The 19544-nt window shown below is 46.3% G+C and overlaps 1 protein-coding gene across 3 annotated transcripts in view; it reads right to left on the reverse strand.

Annotated features, from left to right (window-relative positions):
* LOC100489773 (arf-GAP with SH3 domain, ANK repeat and PH domain-containing protein 2-like) overlaps window positions 1-19544 on the reverse strand; it is a 58983-nt gene that overhangs the window by 21122 nt on the left and 18317 nt on the right. For all 3 annotated transcript variants that reach the window (XM_012952644.3, XM_004918506.4, XM_004918507.4), the window contains exons 2-5: window positions 6751-6823; window positions 3574-3719; window positions 2651-2725; window positions 113-162 (exon numbers count right to left, since the gene is read on the reverse strand). In XM_012952644.3, coding sequence (XP_012808098.1) covers window positions 113-162; window positions 2651-2725; window positions 3574-3719; window positions 6751-6823 — 344 coding nt within the window. The remainder of the gene's footprint in view (window positions 1-112; window positions 163-2650; window positions 2726-3573; window positions 3720-6750; window positions 6824-19544) is intronic.

The raw sequence follows: 19544 nt of genomic DNA on the forward strand, positions 1-19544 counted from the left end.
CAGCGGCTTACATAACCTACTGTACAATGTGATATAGCACCATCCCAGCAAAATCAATTTCTCTCCAAGGGATTTACAAGGGACAAGAGAAACAGTCTGGATTCAGACTTACAATTTGTTCTCGTAATCCTTCCAGGCTTTTTCAAAAGGTTTCTTCAAATCCTGCAACAAGGAAACAGTGATCTGACATGAACGTCTGGAAAACAAATGCTACGTTCCTCCTTTGTTCTCTAATCCTGTTTATATCCAACTTAAAGGGTAAATATTCCTGCTTTCTCTTTAGCGCTATACAGGGGGAGATTTATTTGCTACTAAGTGGGGATAAAATGCTGGAGCATTGCCAACTAACAATTCCAGTTTTCCGGGGGAAGCAACATGGGTAGCTTGGAATCTACTGCTGTGGCTCCAAAATATGCCCTCTTTCTGCTCAGTCATGGGTAATCCCAGCTACCCCCCAGGCACTTTGGTGGCTGCTTCTTAAAGTGACACTCCCTGCTCTGCCACAATGCTTATCCTTCCCAACAGTTGTGAAGCTGGTGCTTTAATCGGGAAGGCTAATCTCTGGGAATGCCACTACAAGAAGCCACGACCACTGTGCCAGTGCTTGTTGGGGGACAATTACAGCTTTTTTTTTTTTTATTATTAAAGGGAAACTATACCCCCAGAATGAATACGTAACCAACAGACAGTTTATATTATGTTAAATGACCTATTAAAGAATCTCACCAAACTGGAATATATATATCAGTAAATATTGCCCTTTTACATCCTTTCCCTTGAGCCGCCATTTAGTGATGGGCTGTGTGCTCCCTCAGAGATCAGCTGACAGGAAGTGATGCAGCTCTAACTGTAACAGGAAGTAGTGTGGGAGCAAAAGGCAGAACTCTGTCCATTCATTGGCTGAAGGGGCCTAGCATGTATGTTTGCCTTGGCTTGTTTGTGTGCACTGTGACTCCTATAATCCCAGGAGGCGGCCTTTAATTCTTAAAATGGCAGTTTTCTATTTAGGATTACCCAATAGCAAATACTACTAAAATAGTATATTTTTATGAAAATGTTGTATTTAGATGAAGCAGGTTTTACATATGAGCTGTTTCTGCAATATATTTTTATAGAGACCTACATTGTTAGGAAAACAATGTAATATTGCTTTTCTGAGCATATATGTAATGACATTAACTATTCCTTTATTGCCATGATATCGGCAGTTGTTCCCCGACAATATGATGATGTGAGACAGGAGCCCTCTGTTGCTTTAGTGCAGGCAGCTCCCCCTGACACATCCCTGATGAGTTCTATTGCTTTGTGAACTAAGCAGAGTGTCAAGAGACTGTATCAGGTAATGAAGCTTTTGTGGTTCTGTCCAGCTGCAGTCTCAACAGAAGGGCACTAGGAGCTCCTGTCAGGCCTGGACTGGGCTTCAAAATAGACCCTGGCATTCCAAGTACCCAGAGGCCCAAACAGTCCCCCCCAGCCCAATAAATAGTGACTGTCTATGGCACCTTACAGCAGCCCCTCTGGCATTTGCCTGAACCCACAGATTGCCAGTCTGGGCCTGGGCCCTGGCATTCCAAGTACCCAGAGGCCCAAACAGCCCCCCCAGCCCAATAAATAGTGACTATGGCACCTTACAGCAGCCCCTCTGGCATTTGCCTGAACCCACAGATTGCCAGTCTGGGCCTGGGCCCTGGCATTCCAAGTACCCAGAGGCCCAAACAGCCCCCCCAGCCCAATAAATAGTGACTGTCTATGGCATCTTACAGCAGCCCCTCTGGCATTTGCCTGAACCCACAGATTGCCAGTCTGGGCCTGGGTCCTGGCATTCCAAGTACCCAGAGTCCCAAACAGCCCCCCAGCCCAATAAATAGTGACTGTCTATGGCACCTTACAGCAGCCCCTCTGGCATTTGCCTGAACCCACAGATTGCCAGTCTGGGCCTGGGTCCTGGCATTCCCAGTACCCAGAGGCCCAAACAGCCCCCCCAGCCCAATAAATAGTGAGTGTCTATGGCACCTTACAGCAGCCCCTCTGGCATTTGCCTGAACCCACAGATTGCCAGTCTGGGCCTGGGCCCTGGCATTCCAAGTACCCAGAGGCCCAAACAGCCCCCCCAGCCCAATAAATAGTGAGTGTCTATGGCACCTTACAGCAGCCCCTCTGGCATTTGCCTGAACCCACAGATTGCCCTGATTGTCCTGTTGTACATTAAATACATTAACCATGAAAACATTTGCAATGTTAATTGCAAAAGAGCTGAGAGTAGCAGTTCTACATTGTTGCACGGCTATAGGTGCCCTTTAATAGGAAGGAAGGAAGTCACAATAAAGAGGAAACTCAATTCACCAAATAAGCAGAAATAAAGGCGATGGGTTCCAGCACAGACTATTTTGTTGCCATGGAGCAAACGACTGTCAAAAAAGTAACCAGGAAGGGACAGGGCCTCCTAACGCCTAAAAAATACCCTGAAACAGCTTCAAAACGAGTGGCTGTAGGTAGCGCTACCTGTATGTGGTACAAGCAAAGGATTGGCCTTTACTGGTGCCGGCTGGGAGACCCACTGGTATTGTGCCAGGCCTGCCCAACCTAATGGTACTACTCTGGGCGGCCCCTTACCCCTCTGGGAGCCAGTCCCACCCTGTCAGTAACTCACCCCTTTCACTTCCTTCAGGTCCCCTTTCACCAGAGAGTTGAGAAAGTAATTAATGTTGTGATTAAAGTTCTGTAACTGTAAAAAAAAAAAAAAAAAAAATACATATATATATATAAATATAAGCTTTAGATAAAAACATGAACTGCATTCTGAGCATCGACACATAATAAATAAAGGGGAGCAGATCCACCATCTGCCCTTAGAGTTTTAGAACTTTTAGTATGGATGTAGGGAGAGTAATATTCTGCGACAATTTGCAATTGGTCTTCATTTTGTATTATTTGTACTTTTTTTTAAAAATTATTTCAGTCTTTGTTCTGCAGCTCTCCAGTTTGGAGGTTCAGCAGCTATTTGGTTGCTAGGGTTCAAATTACCTTAGTAACGAGGGAGTGGTTTGACTGAAAGACTGATATATGAATAGGAGAGGGGCTGAATAGAAAAACCAGTAATAAAAATTAACAATAACACTGGAGCCTTACAGAGCAATAGGTTTTTGGCTGCCGGGGTCAGTGACCCGCGTTTGGAAGCTGCTAAGAGAAGGCGGCAAATAATTCAAAAACTATAAAAAATAATGAAGAGCAATTGAAAAGTTGCTTAGCATTGGCCTTTCTACAACATACAAAGGTGAACCACCCCCATAACCTGGAGGTTCCCCTGCTATTCACACACAGGAGATTGTATTGTATAACTTGGATTAAACATGACCCATAAGGAAAAATGCTTTGTAGGTTTTTACCCCCCCCCCCAGACACTTGTATATCCTCCAACAGGTCCGGCCCCATAATGCCAGCTCCCTCACCCGACTTCACCAACATAATGGCCACATATTTTTGTTGGTCTCACGTGGACAGATGTGGCGCTCACTCCCTGCCTATACAGAACACTTCCATATACTGTACTCAGGCCAAGGCCACAGGACATACCACGTTTCTCATCGGTGTCAAGAGCTCCTTAGATAATTCCGCGAATGCACTAAATGCCATGCTTAGCGCCTCCTCGCCATTATCCCTACAGTTTGACGACAGCTTCTCCAGTGTTGTGATGTAAACTTCCAGGTGTGTGATGTGCTCTAGAAAGATTGAAGTGTAGAAAAGGCATGTATAAATACACATATACAGAGAGGGAATGTTCTGGGCACACAATAAGCTGTACCCCCATACTGTACTGTCTAAGGGAAACACTATGGCACCTCCTACCCATATGTATAAATACAAATATACAGAGAAGGAATGTTCTGGGCACACAGTAAGCTGTACCCCCATACTGTACTGTCTAAGGGAAACACTATGGCACCCCCTACCCATATGTATAAATACAAATATACAGAGAAGGAATGTTCTGGGCACACAATAAGCTGTACCCCCATACTGTACTGTCTAAGGGAAACACTATGGCACCCCCTACCCATATGTATAAATACAAATATACAGAGAAGGAATGTTCTGGGCACACAATAAGCTGTACCCCCATACTGTACTGTCTAAGGGAAACACTATGGCACCCCTACCCATATGTATAAATACAAATATACAGAGAAGGAATGTTCTGGGCACACAATAAGCTGTCCCCCATACTGTACTGTCTAAGGGAAACACTATGGCACCTCCTACCCATATGTATAAATACAAATATACAGAGAAGGAATGTTCTGGGCACACAATAAGCTGTACCCCCATACTGTACTGTCTAAGGGAAACACTATGGCACCTCCTACCCATATGTATAAATACAAATATACAGAGAAGGAATGTTCTGGGCACACAGTAAGCTGTACCCCCATACTGTACTGTCTAAGGGAAACACTATGGCACCCCCTACCCATATGTATAAATACAAATATACAGAGAGGGAATGTTCTGGGCACACAATAAGCTGTACCCCCATACTGTACTGTCTAAGGGAAACACTATGGCACCCCCTACCCATATGTATAAATACAAATATACAGAGAAGGAATGTTCTGGGCACACAATAAGCTGTACCCCCATACTGTACTGTCTAAGGGAAACACTATGGCACCCCCTACCCATATGTATAAATACAAATATACAGAGAAGGAATGTTCTGGGCACACAATAAGCTGTACCCCCATACTGTACTGTCTAAGGGAAACACTATGGCACCTCCTACCCATATGTATAAATACAAATATACAGAGAAGGAATGTTCTGGGCACACAATAAGCTGTACCCCCATACTGTACTGTCTAAGGGAAACACTATGGCACCTCCTACCCATATGTATAAATACAAATATACAGAGAAGGAATGTTCTGGGCACACAATAAGCTGTACCCCCATACTGTACTGTCTAAGGGAAACACTATGGCACCTCCTACCCATATGTACAAATACAAATATACAGAGAAGGAATGTTCTGAGCTATACCCTCATACTGTACTAGTTACATTTACCAAGTGAAAAATGCAGAATGCTCCATAGGCCTTAGAGAAACAAAAGGAAAGATCCACCATAATTATACACAGAATATACTTTCCCTTTAATTCAAAGCAATTACTCCTCCATCTGCACGAGACAATGAGTCACCGTGGGAACATGTCAGTTACACGGCTTGGGTGGGTGGGTGGATGGAGGAGTCACAGCAGCATGAACCTGAATCCTGAGTATATTTAAACTCATGCCATTAAATGTCTCCTTGAGCCTGACAGCAGAAAATACCCAATATAGTAAGGGAAGCAAAGGCATAATCACTGGGGGGGGGTTACCAATTTGTTAGAAACCCCCCTACGGTGATTATAAATCACTTACTTGAAACCCCGGGGGCCAGTGCCCCTGTGTGCAGCCAATCAGCCCCAGGCACTACTGTAGGAGCACCATGTGGTATGTCATGGGGAATGGGGTTTGGCCTCTGGGCCTGTAATGCTGGTTATGGCAAATGACTACCTCCCCCCCCCCAACCATGAGGCTCCCACAGGTCAACTATGACAAGGAGTGATGCAAGATAGAAGGCTGTAGGTTGCAGTTCAGCCATTTAGGTAGGGTTGCTCTCTATACTGGATGCCTTCCAGCTAACTGGCACCTCTATCCATTTAACATACATATATAAAGACAAGCCATTTCCTGCTTTCTCACAGAGGTCCCGCACTTGTTTATCAGCCGGCAGATCTAGGACACCACAGAACGTCTACATAGTAATTATTTTTGACAGTAACCTAGAGACATTACAGCCTTCAGCGCAGTCAGAGGAGGGGACCCAGCTGCTGCCTCTAAAATGACCCAAAAAAAAATAATGCATTAGAGCTGCCCGACCTTACAGCACCATTTTCTGCCGCTCACGCTGGGAATTATATAAATACATGTCACCTTATCAACATCTTGCACTTCAGGCATTGTGAGCCCAGGCAGAACGTGGTGCCGTCCCGATGTGACAGCAGGGGGCGAGCTGAGACTCTAATCTTTATATCAACACTGTCATGGTTTGTCTGCCGCTGCGCCTTCCCAGCAAGTAAAGGGGCACGACACTGCATTGCTACTGGATAGAAGTATTACAGGTATGGGATCCCTTATCTGGAAACCCATTATCCAGAAAGTTCTGAATTACGGAAAGGCCATCTCCCATAGACTCTATTATAAGCAAACAATTCTAATTTTTAAAAATGATTCCCTTTTCTCCGTAATTATAAAACAGTACCTGTACTTGATCCCAACTAAGATATAATTACCCCTTATTGGGGGCAGAACAGCCCTATTGGGTTTATTTAATGGTTAAATGATTCCCTTTTCTCTGTAATAATAAAACAGTACCTGTACTTGATCCCAACTAAGATATAATTACCCCTTATTGGGGGCAGAACAGCCCTATTGGATTTATTCAATATTTAAATGATTTTTAGCAGACTTAAGTTATGGAGATCCAAATTACGGAAAGATCCCTTATCCAGAAAACCCCAAGTCCCGAGCATTCTGGATCACGGGCCCCATACCTGTTATTGAGAAGTAGCTTGTAACCCTTCTCTAACTCAAACTCATTCTTAATAAATTGTTAATGATTGTGAATACCATTCAGCATTCAGTTCAGACTGGGATGTTGCCCTATGAGGCCACTGTACCGTACCCAGTGTATTTTGCTCAGTAACTTACCTTCTCCTGTGCTGTGCTGGGACTTGGATGCTTTTTTCATCTTGGTGAGCACAATGCGGTCAGCATCCAGCTCCTGAAACACACAATGAGGCATCATTAGGGCAAGCAAACTCCATTTACGTGATAGTAACAGGGATACACACACAGCAGCCATTCATATGTGTTACTGTACATATTCTATACGATATATAATGAAATCTGAAGCCCTGCTCAAGTATTACCATTATATTATTATGTTACATGGGCAGAGTTCTGAACTGCTTCTCACAGACACCTTTATCTGCCATGGGGCTATGGGCTGGTAAGGCCGGTAAGTCCCAGAATTGGCCTAATCAAAATGCACCACAATAGCCAATCTCTCCTAATGGTGTCAGTATGGACGGCCCCAGAGTAACTGTCACTTTTCTGTATTTTTCTATAGGGTATGGAAAAAGAGGGCCAGTATTATGTTAGGGGACACAATTGTGTGGTAGGCAGAGGCGCACGCGTGTGAGTGACACATCTTTACACTGGCTTATTGGCTCTCCTGCCTGCGTCAGCTGCTCTGTATCCACCACTAACTCTTTCTGACACAGTTAAATGGTGGGACCTTGGGGTGATGCAGATAGTCTACCTTGCCTTGGGGGCCAAAGCTTCTCAAAACAACCAATCAGATGCTTTCTTTGGTTATTCTGACAGTACTACTAACTGCTGTCTTATTGGGTACAGGAAAGGAAACACATCTTGGCCAATCAGAATCTCATCTAAAAGTATTGAGACTGTAAACTGGCCATACATGGGGCGACAATTATTGCCATTGCTTATCAAGCCACACAGGGGGCCCTTCCTTATCAATATCCCCAGATATCGGTCAGGCAAAGAGTGCCGACGTGGTGCTTTTTAGACAGGTCTCCATAGGCCCCCTGTATGATCCGACATTTGACCCCCCAGAACAACTTCACTTGGTTCGACCCGGACAAAGCCACACTTGGGTCAAACCAATGTTAATGACAGTAATAAAAGCACAAGTCGCTGCTTTCGTTACATTAATGACGCATCTCTGAACGCTTGGAACGAGCTCCTTTTGATACTCTCTCCCCTTTACACAAATAACAGCAAAATGTCACTGGAAACATTCCACCTCTCTCCCTCTCCAGCGCTACACAGCGAGCCCAGCTCCGACAAGCTGCCGGCCATCTGTTGCTACTTCTCATTACGGTTATTTTTTGCAGATGAATATGATCACAGATTAATCAAAGAGAAGTGACTGATAATTTATTCCCAAGGGAGACGACAAAATGGAACCTTCGGGCACAATCTGGCCTTTGCGCCTGGTTTGATAATGAGCCCCAGTGTGCCCGCTGCTTTAGAACAACAACAGGGTGAATACGGTGATGAGAGGGATGAAAAAGTAAATGCAGAAAACATTTAGAGTTAAGGCTTAAGGCACTCGGGGAGTTTAGGCAAAGCACCCAGTCTGCCACAGGCTAAATGTAAAGGTGGCCATACACCGGCCAGAAAAATACATTAACCCTAATGATAAACAATATACTGTACTGACTGTACATATGGGCAGCGCTGTATCTATGAGGAGTGGGGGCGGGCACAGGAAATGCATTTGGCTGTTGTGGGAATTCACTCAAATGGCAAACTTGGTACAGGTATAGGACCCATTATCCAGAATGCTCAGGACCAAGGGTATTCCGGATAAGGGGTCTTTCCGTAATTTGGATCTCCATACCTTAAGTCTACTAAAAAATCAGTAAAGCATTATTTAAACCCAATAGGATTGTTTTGCATCCAATAAGGATTATTTATATTTTAGTTGGGATCAATTACAAGGTACTGTTTTATTATTACAGAGAAAAGGGAATCATTTAACCATTAAATAAACCCAATAGGGCTGTTCTGCCCCCAATAAGGGGTAATTATATCTTAGTTGGGATCAAGTACAGGTACTGTTTTATTATTACAGAGAAAAGGGAATCATTTAACCATTAAATAAACCCAATAGGGCTGTTCTGCCCCCAATAAGGGGTAATTATATCTTAGTTGGGATCAAGTACAGGTACTGTTTTATTATTACAGAGAAAAGGGAATCATTTAACCATTAAATAAACCCAATAGGGCTGTTCTGCCCCAATAAGGGGTAATTATATCTTAGTTGGGATCAAGTACAGGTACTGTTTTATTATTACAGAGAAAAAGGAAATCAGTTTTAAAATTCTGTATTATTTGATTAAAATGGAGTCTATGGAAGACGGGAAGTTTCCGGATAAGGGATCCCATACCAGTAATACATTTTCCAAAGTGAAAGCAAGGAATAAACCAAATCCTTCTATTTTAGTCACAGCATGGTCCCCCCCCCAACTAGAGAGGGGGCACAGGGCATGGGTAGTGATTATATGCTTTAAAAAGGAATGTTTTTTAGACATTTTTTTCATTAAGCATATTAGGCTATTTTTGGGCTACTCTCAAAGTGGGTTTTGGCTAGTTTTGGGCTGGTTTCAGAACTGACCACTCCCTTTTCCCAGGTGCTGGCTAATTAATTCCATCCCTTGCCCCTTATTCTCCTCAACTGCGGTGTCTCGCAGAGCATTGTGGGAGAGACATACATGATGTAGAGCAGGGATCCCCAACCTTTAATACCCGTGAGCCACATTTAAATAGAAAAAGTGTTGGGGAGCAACACAAGCATGGAAAAGGTTCCTAGGGGTAGAAATGAGAGCTTTAATTGGCTATTTAATTGCCCCTATGTGGACTGTCAGCCTACAGAAGGTTCTGTTTGGCATAATACTTGGTTTTTATGTAACCAAAACTTGCCTCCTAACCAGAAATTAAAAAATAAGCACATACTTTGAGGCCACTGGGAGCAAAACATGTTGCTCACGAGCCACTGGTTGAGGAACACTGATGTAGAGGGATATTGCAGTCACTGTGTATCCACAGGTGATGGGAGTTAAGCGGGTATATGGAGCGGGCACTGCACAATATGACTAGGGTTGCTACTTGCAATAAACGTAACACTTGGTGCCGATGGTATTAGTATGGAATAGGAGAGCCACCCTAAACATGAATGAATGGAATGGATTTCTCCAGGCAGGGCCCTGTGACTGAGCCCACTGCATGGCACCCACCCTGCCAACGCACATAACTGCACCCATACATGAATAGGTGGGTTGGCTAGGGGCCCAATAAACCCAGAGGACCTTATGAAAGGGTTTGTTGGAGTTGTAGAGAAGCACAAAAATAAGAGCACCTAAATACTCATCTTCTAAATAAGACGTATATATGTAGTTATATAGGACCATATCAATAAATCCAATTTGTGCCTGTATGTTACAGCCACTTAGATTGTAAGCTCTACGGGGCAGGGACCTCCTTCCTTCTGTGTCTCATACCACATGGCACTTACTCCCTGTGTATTTATACTTATTTATTGTATTTATTATAACACTTCTCCTCCCTGTGTGTAATTGTGTATATTGTAAGATTGTACAGTGCTGCGTACCCTTGTAGCGCTTTATAAATAAAGTTATACATACATAAAATATTAAAAATATGAAAAGGTGGAAATATTTCTTTCTGATACCAATTCCATCTTCCTTTCTCCTGTCTATGGAGATCTTGGCCACGCTGGAATCCATTAAAAGCCCTCAAAGAGCCACCTGCCTCCCGTTGGACAGCCCTGATTTAGCGCATTACAATTTTTGGCAATCCCGACTGGCGAGATGTGACTGACAGCTGCGGTTCCGCCGGTAAGAGAAGCAAATAAGGCCGCTATTCACTGCTCACACCTGCGAGCACACATGCCTACATTCCACGCTCATCAGCCAGTCTATTGTGATCAGCAGGTCAATTACTCTGTGGAAGATTGAGCGACTGAAACGGTGCCACACGTGGGCGATGCCAAGCTTCCGAGGCCTACGTTCTGTTATTTAAATGTCCCTGGAATCCATACTGTTGGTCCAGAACTGGTCAGAGGCTGAACCCCTACAGGAAGAAGATGCGCGTTGGCTCTTTAACACCCCCGACTAGCCCATTCGGTTAAACTAGCAGCATTAAAGGGCCAGTATTCTAACGCATAATATCTCCTCCGCTCTCTGATACACGCCGGGGCCTATCAGCAGCTCCGACGCCCAACCTGCGCAGGTTCATAAACGCACAATGTCAATCACTTTGAGAAGCGCTCGGCAGCTGGCAGCGGAAGGGGTTTCCAAGGAGACAGGCATCCGAATAATGATGAGAGAGCCTTGGAAAGTAAATAGCAATTATTCCCCGCTTCATTCATTTGCATTGTTCGCTACTGATTCCCCCCACAAAGAGCTGTTTGTGGCCTCCACAAAGTCTTGCTGGAGTGAGAGGAAAAAGGCCTGGTTATGCTTTGTTAGTGATTAAAGGGCCGACTGGTAAAATATAACCTTTAATTTGTATTTTTAGGCATGCAGTTTGTACAATGTGCCTGGAGTTCCATCTTGCTAGCTGTGTAGTCAGCCTCTAAAGGTGCCCATACACGGGCAGATTTCAGATGCTGATTCGGGTCCTTCAGACCAATTAGGAAGTTTATCTGCCTGTGTATGGGCCTACCTGACTGATATCTGGTCAAATCTCATTTGGGCAGGTTTGAGTTTCCTTTCAGATCAGGGACTTCATTGGCTCATTGATGGAGTCCTTGGTCCCATTTACTCGCCATTTTAAAGGAACAGTAACAACCAAAAAATGAAAGTGTATAAAAGTAACTAAAATATAATGTGCTGCTGCCCTGCACTGGTAAAAGTTGTGCGTTTACTTCAGAAATTCTACTATAATTTATATAATTGAGCTGCTGTGTAGCCATGGGGGCAGCCATTCAAAGGAGAAAAGGCACAGACACATAGCAGATAAAACACCATTGTATTCTACAGCGCTTATCTGTTACCTGCTATGTAACCTGTGCCTTTTCTCCTTTTTTCCAGCTTGAATGGCTGCCCCCATGGCTACACAGCAGCTTATTATATAAATTATAGTAGTGTTACTGTAGCAAACACACCAGTTTTACCAGTGCAGGGCAACAGTGCATTATATTTTTATTACTTTAAAGCTCTTTCATTTTTTGGTGTTACTGTTCCTTTAATTTACACATTTGGGCTAGGGCAAAACAATGGAATTAGCCCCATATCGCCCACCGTAGATGGCGAGGTTGTGCATGGCCACCTTTACTGGCTGTGGCCCATCAACCAGCCAAACAACTGAAAATCATCCAGATATCTATTGGGTAGATCTAAAAATCCTGTTGCAAAAGAACCACATTGGCACAGGTGGGCCCAGGACAAGGTTCAGATCAAACCAATTTGGCCCAGAGCGTGGGTGGTCACAACTGGGAGAGATCTACTTGTTTAGTGACCTTGCCATAAGAGTGGCTTTCTCTGTGCATGGCCAGCTTGCCAGGCTGGGGGTAGGAAGGGGTAGATTATGTAGTATGTCTACAATGTCCTATTCTTAGCAACTTTTCTCTTGGTCTTGCATTTTTATAGCTTTTGAATTATTTGCTCCAACTTTGCAATAGTGGTGAGGGTCATGGACCCCGGCAACCCAAATACTAAAAGGTTAAAATGTTATTGTAACTCTTAATTACTTATCTTTCAATTCAGGCCTCTCCTATTCCTCACACTGGGTTAAGATTGGACCCTAGCAACCAGATGGCTGCTAAAATCCCAAACTGGAGAGTTGCTGAACACAGAAAAACCTAAGTAGAAAACCATACAAAAATAATAAATGAGGACCAGTTGCTCACCGTCTCAGAATATCCCTGTCTAAATTGAAGGGTACGTCAATTCTACAAAATTAAATGTACTGTATCTGATTTTATTTTATTTCAAAGTGGTATTTTCACACTCTTTGCTCCCCCATCCTCCAAGATGCCCAGCTCTGCTGCCAGCCTCACCGCTCACAACGTTGCTCAGAGCTTTGCATTCCAAACAGTTGGGAGCCCCTGAGAGACAGCTTGATTAACACTCGGCACTGCATGAAGCAGTCGCTTTCATTTCGGAGATTAGAGGCAGACAGATGATGGTTTGAAAAAATTCCAAAGGAGGATACAGTGTTTATCTGTAAAAAGTGACCAACAGAAAAACAAGTCGCAACAGAAAACAAGTTGCCGAAAATCCCTTGGAAGAACCTCCTTTGCTCTCATTGATCAGTAAGTATCCAATCAAAACACATCTTTGCCAAATATACAGAGCCGCCATCAGGGGGGCACAGGGGGGACAATCGTCCTGGGCATTTTTAGCTTTAAAGGGGGCCCGGCCGGGCCGCGCTAAAGTTTTCTTAGCTCGGGCCCACTTTAATCAAGTCCGGGCCCTCACTTCCTCCGGCTCTAGCAGTGTCCTCCGCTATGTGCCGCTACTTCTCCGCTTTTATAAGGTTGCGCCCGTGCGTGCTGACATCACACACACACGGGGCGCAACCTTATAAAAGCGCAGAAGTAGCAGGGAGCCGCGGCACATATCGGAGGACACCGCGGCAGCCAGCAGGCCCTGAGTGAAGCTAGAGAATGCTTTGGGGGGGGGGGGGCCTGAGTGAAGCTGGAGAATGCTTTGGGGTGGGGGCCTGGGGGAAGCTGGAGAATGCTTTGTGGGGGGGGGGCCTGGGGGAAGCTGGAGAATGCTTTGGGGTGGGGGCCTGGGGGAAGCTGGAGAATGCTTTGTGGGGGGGGGGGGGCCTGGGGGAAGCTGGAGAATGCTTTGTGGGGGGGGGCCTGGGGGAAGCTGGAGAATGCTTTGTGGTGGGGGGGCCTGGGGGAAGCTGGAGAATGCTTTGGGGTGGGGGGCCTGGGTGAAGCTGGAGAATGCTTTGGGGTGGGGGCCTGGGGGAAGCTGGAGAATGCTTTGTGGGGGGGGGGGGGCCTGGGGGAAGCTGGAGAATGCTTTGGGGTGGGGGGGGCCTGGGGGAAGCTGGAGAATGCTTTGTGGGGGGGGGGCCTGGGGGAAACTGGAGAATGCGTTGGGGGGGCCTGTTTAGGGGGGCACTGGCTACCAAAGTTTTAGGGGGCCCTAGGCTGGCTAGCAATAATTTAGGGGGTACATGCCCTGGCACCAATGCAAAATGTAACTACTGGACACCAATGTTTTAGGGGGCCCTGATGGGAGGGGCCATTGGGGGTGTGGGAGGAGGGGGGGCCCAGAAAACTTTATTGTGAGGGGCCCCATGATTTCTGATGGCGGCCCTGCAAATATATGCCCATGACTTTAGACGTCATATAGAGATCAACCTGATATAATAGCTTTCCATCCCCCAAACCTATGTTACTAGGGCTTGGAATGTGGGGCAGTTTTTGGGGAAGAATTACAGTTGTCGCCCCCCCAGAGTTGTAACAATTGCAAGTCAGAAGTTGCTGGGGAGGCCCAGAACATGAGTCTTTGTTGTGAGAACTCTATACTGGGTAGGGTAGTAGCACAAACCAGAAGGAGGCCAAGTACCCAGTGCCATGCAGATATTGGGCAGGTAGCTGAATACAAGTGCAGGCTTAGGCACTACAGAGATGGGTAGACTCCGATTATCGCCCTATATAAACTTGTAGAGGCAGCAGGAGTTGATGCTTACTCCTATGATGAAGCCAAGTAGGTCAAATGCATAGGGCAAGGTGCCATAGGTGGACTGTGGCCTTTGGAATAACCAACACAAGTCCATGGCTAGGTGGGATCCAAATGAGACTCAGGTCGGTGGAATAAATGAGCATTATCCCTTTACAAATACGTTGGAGTAACCCGAGTATGGGTCTCCTGAGGGAATGTGTACCACCAGATTTCTAGTAGGGTTCCCCTCCATTAAATCTTTACTGTTTGGTGTAGCTTCTTGTCTGCCCTAATCTTTCTGTTTCAATGTGGGCGGTGGGTTATGAGTCAAATTAAAGTGGTCATAATTATGTTTTCTCTAGTAACATTAAGAGCAGAATCATGAGATATGCTGGTAGAAACAAAATAATTCTACCTCTGACAATTCAGCATTAGCATTGTGCCTATGTATGGACACCTGAAAGGCACCTGATCATTTTTTGAACTGATATATAAAACTTTTGCCGATGTCGGTTGCCTCGCCTCCCACCATACATGCACCGAATATTGTACAAAACCGCAGCGTGTGTATGGCCACCTTAAGGGTCCATCCAATCATCACACAATATTAATATATCCAGTGTTTAGGTGAGTGCCTGCTGCAAAGAACAAGGGCAAGAACACATGTTGGGGTTACTGAAGACCCAGAAAGTCCATTTGGCGACAGATGTTTCAACCTCACTAGGTCTCATCAGCATTCAGACACCATGGAGTAGACAGTAGCGGGTAGGAAGAAGAATACACTCCCTTCATTGAATATTACCTAGCAAAGAATAAGAAATCCCATAGACAGCATGAATCCTGCTCCAAGCAATGTATAATCTTCTTGCCTCTTCCGTAAGCAATTTGATGTTTGAATTGCTGCCCCCACTGGAGAGCTACAAAAGTAATTACCAGAACATTTTCGGCAGCGGCCGGTGCTATTATGTGTTGAGCGTTCTCGTCCATTTGTGATGGATCGATCCTCAGTTGTCTTGCCGGCTTCCCCACCTACTCCTGCTCTCAGGCACACAGCTATAGTAGATAATAGCACCCACGGCTCCCCAGGGGCTAGGTAGGAGTCTGCCTTATCATTGTGGCGGAAAGACATGGCTGCGGATGAAAAGCAATTACTGCAGGGTGAAGGCCTAGGATACAGACCAGCACACTCTTTATAAAAGGAATGTGACCAATGGCATTTGGCTGAAGAGTTCAATCTATCCCTGTGTGGCTGAACTATAACCCGTGGGGGGCATTAGGAGTAAGAACTTGTGTAGAACAGGTTGTAGATACTGGCTCCTGATGGTCTGGAGTTAAGGTTGTATGTACATTTACACTATTGATTTACAAGTTATTGAGCCAATCACAACACTGAAAACTAAACATACCTCGGCCAATGACAACACCAAGCCTTCATGCAAAGAGCTGCTCTCACCAACATGCAACATGGGGTCGGTTACCATCTAGCACTTTCCTGACGCTTTCCCCCTAAAATCATCCCCAATGCCAAAGCTGGAAAAGCATGGTGGCCATACCTATGAGGGAACAAGGGCCAGTGGTTGGAGCTATAGATGCAACGTTTGAGGTGTAGAATTCATGCAGAGGACAAAGGCCTGTAAGTTATTTAGCGAACACAAGGAGTGCCTAGATATTGGATGCTTTACATGGCAGTGGGGCGGAAGAATAGTGAGGATAATAAGTCACTTCTGATCTAATATATGATCCTTAGTCCTATGTGTTTAGTGCTGTAATAATGTGCTGTATGTATGGCATGCCCTTGGGATTCCATCTGTATCTATGGCGATATATGTGAAGAATATAACAATACGTATAATAGTGCTTGCTACATACCATGCTATAGCCGTGCCTTAGTGATGAAAGGGAAGATAAAGCACAATCCAACACTTGCAACTCCCAGAATCCCCAGCCGTCAACTAAACCTGCTGGGTACCACTTAGCAGAAGCCATAGGCTAACGCTGGCTTGTCTCTCCGAGTTGCCTTTGGCTTAGTCCTCCCTGGCTTTGGCTTGTGCAAGCTTCACTATATCATCCAGTCAAAGCCGAAGGGTGATTACAGCAATGTTCTCTCCACTAAGCAATAAATCATGGAATTGTCTCTCCTACAGCTGATTGTACATTTTGGTTATTAATGGACACCTAGCCTGATCTTTCTCAGGAAAGCCTAATTGCAGGGAAAACCAGACATCAATCCTTGGCAAGCACTCTGATGAAAAGATAATTGCCTTTCTAACCCCCCCCCCCCTCCCCGGTGGCTTGTAATTCTAGTGTCCTGGTTTCACACTATCCCTGGCTCTGGAAAGAAACAACAATCAAATCCTGCTGCATGGGACGGTGGGCTAGGGATAGGCCCCAAGAGTGTCGGCGGGCTAGCGGCAGGCCACCGGGGGTGTAGTGGGCTAGAGGCAGGCCACCGGGGGTGTAGTGGGCTAGTGGCAGGCAAAGTGGGCTAAAGGCAGGCCACCGGGGGTGTAGTGGGCTAGCCGGCAGGCCACCGGGGGTGTAGTGGGCTAGCCGGCAGGCCACCGGGGGTGTAGTGGGCTAGCCGGCAGGCCACCGGGGGTGTAGTGGGCTAGCCGGCAGGCCACCGGGGGTGTAGTGGGCTAGCCGGCAGGCCACCGGGGGTGTAGTGGGCTAGCCGGCAGGCCACCGGGGGTGTAGTGGGCTAGCCGGCAGGCCACCGGGGGTGTAGTGGGCTAAGCAGGCCACCGGGGTAGGGGCTAGCCGCAGGCCACCGGGGTGTAGTGGGCTAGCCGGCAGGCCACCGGGGGTGTAGTGGGCTAGCCGGCAGGCCACCGGGGGTGTAGTGGGCTAGCCGGCAGGCCACCGGGGTGTAGTGGGCTAGCCGGCAGGCCACCGGGGTGTAGTGGGCTAGCCGGCAGGCCACCGGGGTGTAGTGGGCTAGCCGGCAGGCCACCGGGGGTGTAGTGGGCTAGCCGGCAGGCCACCGGGGGTGTAGTGGGCTAGCCGGCAGGCCACCGGGGGTGTAGTGGGCTAGCCGGCAGGCCACCGGGGGTGTAGTGGGCTAGCCGGCAGGCCACCGGGGGTGTAGTGGGCTAGCCGGCAGGCCACCGGGGGTGTAGTGGGCTAGCCGGCAGGCCACCGGGGGTGTAGTGGGCTAGCCGGCAGGCCACCGGGGGTGTAGTGGGCTAGTCTGCTCCTGCATTATTCAGTTTAACCTAGGGATGCACCGAATCCTGGATTTGGGCCAAATCCAGCCTTTGTTTTTTTTTTTTTTTTTTTTAAGTATTCGGTTTCGGCCAAATGCACAGTCCCGCCCAAACCAAATCCGAATTATCATAAATTTGCATATGCTAATAAGCATTTTAAAGGGTTAAATGTTAGAATTTTTCTGCTGCTAATTAGGATTCAGGTTTGGTTCGGGATTTGGCTGAATCCATCGGGGTGGGTTCGGTGCATCCCTAGATTAACCAAAATATCCAAGATTTGTTTGGCAGCTCCAACCTGACAAAACCCCATGTTCGCGGGCGACTAAGGGTCGCCCTAGGGGTGAAGACACACTGAGCTACTAGTAGCAGCTATTTTTTTAAGGCTACTAAACTCCAGAAAATCCCCTGCCATAGACAATACTGAGAATTGCCTCTGCTAAAACACACACAGAGACAATTATCAGTAAATGATCAGCATTGTCTGTTTTAGTAGCCGTGACAAGTAGCTGCTACTAGTAGCCCTGTGTGTCTTCACCCTAAGGGAAACTTGTTGAAGGTAAAGCAACTGGAGCAACTACTGGAACAATGGTCGTCCACATGAAGTGCCAATGTGATGCCAGCTCTGAGGGATGCTATGTATGAAAGCTGCTTACATAACTCTGTAACTAGGGGGCGCTGGTAGGAAGAGTAAGAAATAGAAATGGGTTGCACTATACATCCCACAATAATAATGAATATAATTTGGAAAGGCAGGTCCCTTCCCTTATGCCCCACTCCCAGGTTTAATAGCCAAATCAGGTCTTTGGGAACTTTTCTAATTCCCCTGCAGCAGCTCTATGAGCCAGATAATGGCACCAACAGCGCATACACACAGCAGCTTTATGGGTGCAACTGGCTGAGCCAGATAATGGCACCAACAGCGCATACGCACATCAGCTCTATGGGTGCAACTGGCTGAGCCAGATAATGGCACCAACAGCGCATACACACAGCAGCTCTATGAGCCAGATAATGGCACCAACAGCGCATACACACAGCAGCTCTATGAGCCAGATAATGGCACCAACAGCGCATACACACAGCAGCTCTATGAGCCAGATAATGGCACCAACAGCGCATACACACAGCAGCTCTATGGGTGCAACTGGCTGAGCCAGATAATGGCACCAACAGCGCATACACACAGCAGCTCTATGAGCCAGATAATGGCACCAACAGCGCATACACACAGCAGCTCTATGAGCCAGATAATGGCACCAACAGCGCATACACACAGCAGCTCTATGGGTGCAACTGGCTGAGCCAGATAATGGCACCAACAGCGCATACACACAGCAGCTCTATGAGCCAGATAATGGCACCAACAGCGCATACACACAGCAGCACTAATGGGAGGAAAATACTTGCACTGGGGCTTCAGGCAGCAGGAAATGCAAGCTCTATATTCCCATTTACATTCAGTTATACAGTTTATAAGAAGCAGAATTAATCAAACAATACTGCCTGCAGTTCAGCTGTATGCACCGCGGTACCCACCAGGGCTGCTAATAAACATAAATACATGATGCATTTCACCCTCCTCACATAGGGGCTTTATCAAAACGCGCGTCAGGCACTTTTTAGCTTTGGATAGGCCATAGTCAGGCCCACTACTGAGAGTATAACGCTTTGTCACATCATTAGATGCCCAGCTATACTTGGCTATCTAACTACCCCAGTCCTGGAAAGAACCTAATTATATGCCAATTTTGTGGCTTATAAGGCCACTTTTACATAAAAGACACAAAGTCAGCCAGACAATATATACAACGGGCAAAGAAGTGATTTATATTGACTTATTGTAGTTTTAGTGTTGGACTGGGATGCCAGGGGCCCACCAGAAAATCACAGACCTAAGGCCCACCCTCCCAGCTATTATTTCCCCTATCCTCACACATTATCCTAATTCTCCTAGCAGAACAGTAACAGAACTGCCAATCACTGGGCAGAGCTACCGATCAACAGGGGAGGGGTTAATCTAATCAAAAAGACTTAAAGCTGCCAATGATGGAAACCC

The sequence above is a fragment of the Xenopus tropicalis genome, chromosome 10 (genome assembly GCF_000004195.4).
Source record: "Xenopus tropicalis strain Nigerian chromosome 10, UCB_Xtro_10.0, whole genome shotgun sequence".
Lineage (NCBI taxonomy): Eukaryota > Metazoa > Chordata > Amphibia > Anura > Pipidae > Xenopus > Xenopus tropicalis.